Raw genomic sequence first — 2,433 nt, 5'->3', positions numbered from 1 at the left:
AAAAAACAAAAACCCATAAAAAAGACAGAAGAAAACGTCCCTTTCTTCACTACACGCACTGACTGCAACTCTTCCGAAAAAACTGAATCTTGTGCAAGACGACTGAGTCATCGTACGCGTAAAAACCGCGTGAAAGTTTGAAACTTCACGTGATAAATGCCGAATCTCCCACGTCTGAGACAAGGGGTACGCTGTATAATCGCCACTGTTATTATTTTAAAACGCCACGCAAGATAGCAAATGCAGCCAGCCAGCCGGCGTGCACATTTCATTCAGATTCCCAACTGCTATTTATTCGTGGCTCTCCCTAATCCCTGAATTCACCATTTCTGTGAACGTTGAGAACAGAAGTAGACCGCCTATCAAACTTCTGTTCCAACGGATCAGATCAACCAAAGATGTTGAACATAAAGGATCGCCATCTTTGGAGAAGGCCATTTTGCAGTGCGGCAAGACTGGTGATTGTGATGATCAGAAGGGGATTTGCAGCAAAACGATTGCCAAAAATGATGACGAGAATTCATGATCTGCAGAGGGCACTCTCCAAGACATTGGAAACCACAACAGCGGCTTATGATCGCGTGCTGTTAAGCTTTGATGATCGTTGCGAGCTAGAGTTCTCTTGCGGCAGCACTCCCTTGAAGCGTAACGAGAAGAGATCATGGGAAGACCATCTGCATTTTCTTCTCATCAGAGCTCTGCCCTGCGCTTGTCCCACTGCCCATGAAGACCATAATGGGACCAACAATGTTTTTAGTATTAACGAACAACAACAACAACAGCGTCTCAGTGTTGATGAGTCTCCCAAATCCCCCATGGATGATCTCTGCAGTACTCCACCAGTAGATCGACGAGCAGAAGAATTTATTACAGCGTTTTATGAGCAGATGCGACTTCAGCGTCAAGATTCTTATCAGCGGTGCCAGGAAATGTTGGCAAGGGCCACCTAGTCCAATTATTTTAGCACACTGTTGCTCAATTTATTCATTTATTGATTCATGGATGGAAAGCCTGGTCCACTCTGCAATTTTTGCAACAGTAGCCTATGGCTTTCTTTCTTCTTGTAAGATGTTACATTGAGTTTTCTTCCTCCCACTTTATTCTGCAACTTAAGGAATCTCCTTGAGAATTTTATGATCTGATTTCCCTGTGATTTTGGTTTTGTCGATTCACATGCTAGCTGTTAATTTGTTTCAATTGAATTGGATATCTGAATAAACTTCCTTCATGAGATTTTAAAACTTGAGCTTTGGTTGGCATGTTGAGGGCTAACAAATTCCTATTATGTAGGTAAGTATTTTAAGTATTTTTTGCGGCTGGGGCTAACTCTTTCCCCGTGGCAATGCAGAATAAGGATTTACAAACACGGATAATTGAGTTTAGTTAAAATATAAAAGGTGTTCTCCTAAATGTTTTTATTATGGAAATAGTTGTATGGAAATGTATCAAAGTAATTTTAGTTTTATTTTTATTTACAATGTTATTATTTAAAATAAATTTAGGTGGTTATAAAATTATGAATTATAAGTTTGAGTTATAAAGACAGTCAGGGTTTTCAGGTATTGAATGGTAATAAAAAAATTTATTTTAAACAACAAAAATTAAAATTACGTTAAAAAACTATTTCAAACAACAAAAATTAAGATTTAGTTTAATTTTTTTTTTGGATTTTAGTCAAAATTCCTAAACAACACTAATTTAGCCAAGGCCTCAACAAATATTTATATATGTTTATTTGTTTCACTGGGTTTATAGGCATGTCTATTTGAATAATTTTTTTAAAATTTTAGTTAATTATCAAAAATTATTAGGTGGATGTTAAGATTTAAGCTCCACAAAATATAATATTAGTCATAGATTAATGGTTGTGATTTATTTCAAAAATAGTTTTGATTTTTCTAACCATAAACATGTGGTATTAGTAAGCTATGACATTGGCTAATCTTATTATAACAAAGCCTATCTACAATTTAAAAATCACAATAATAAAGTGAAGTGAATCTTTGACATGAAAAAATTTACAAATATATAACTCATATATTATTATTTATTATTATTAATAGGAGACCATAGACTTCCTAAGCTAGCTTTAAATTCCAGCCAAAACCACCTAAGACTCAAACAAGGTTGGTATGAGGTTGGTATAAAGACACCAGGGCCTGGTTAAACCATTGGGAGATCGACGAGAATGTTGCATTGCAAAACATTAATAACATTAAAAATATTGTTACTTCTAAGTTCAAAGAAAAAATGTGGTATGAGAAAGATTTAGCAGCTAAAAGAAAATTAAGATATTATAAGGAGGTCATCAACCCCACCCTAGAAGATCAAAAGCATCTCCGTGTTTTAACTAGTTTAAAGAAGAAAATTAATATAGCCAAGATTAGAACAAACTTTCATGAGTTCCATAGTGAAACGGGTCGTTGTGTAGTT

The 2,433-nt window shown here is 35.3% G+C and overlaps 1 protein-coding gene across 1 annotated transcript; it reads left to right on the top strand.

The window, feature by feature from the left end:
• Nucleotides 1-344: 344 nt before the first annotated feature.
• Nucleotides 345-1,137, top strand: LOC149198050 (uncharacterized). The gene has a single exon (XM_089404049.1). The coding sequence runs from the start codon at nt 399-401 to the stop codon at nt 948-950; it is 552 nt and encodes a 183-aa protein (XP_089260175.1). The 5' UTR covers nt 345-398; the 3' UTR covers nt 951-1,137.
• Nucleotides 1,138-2,433: the final 1,296 nt, after the last annotated feature.

This window comes from Pinus tabuliformis, chromosome 2_2, assembly GCF_031772625.1.
Source record: "Pinus tabuliformis cultivar Carrire ecotype Pingquan chromosome 2_2, CPIR1, whole genome shotgun sequence".
NCBI lineage: Eukaryota > Viridiplantae > Streptophyta > Pinopsida > Pinales > Pinaceae > Pinus > Pinus tabuliformis.
The sequence above is the reverse complement of the archived record's forward strand: the minus strand, read 5'-3'. Positions and strand labels throughout refer to the sequence as shown.

Coding starts and splice junctions, on each gene's coding strand:
- LOC149198050 (XM_089404049.1), top strand. CDS start 399: ATGTTGAACATAAAGGATCGCCATCTTTGGAGAAGGCCATTTTGCAGT.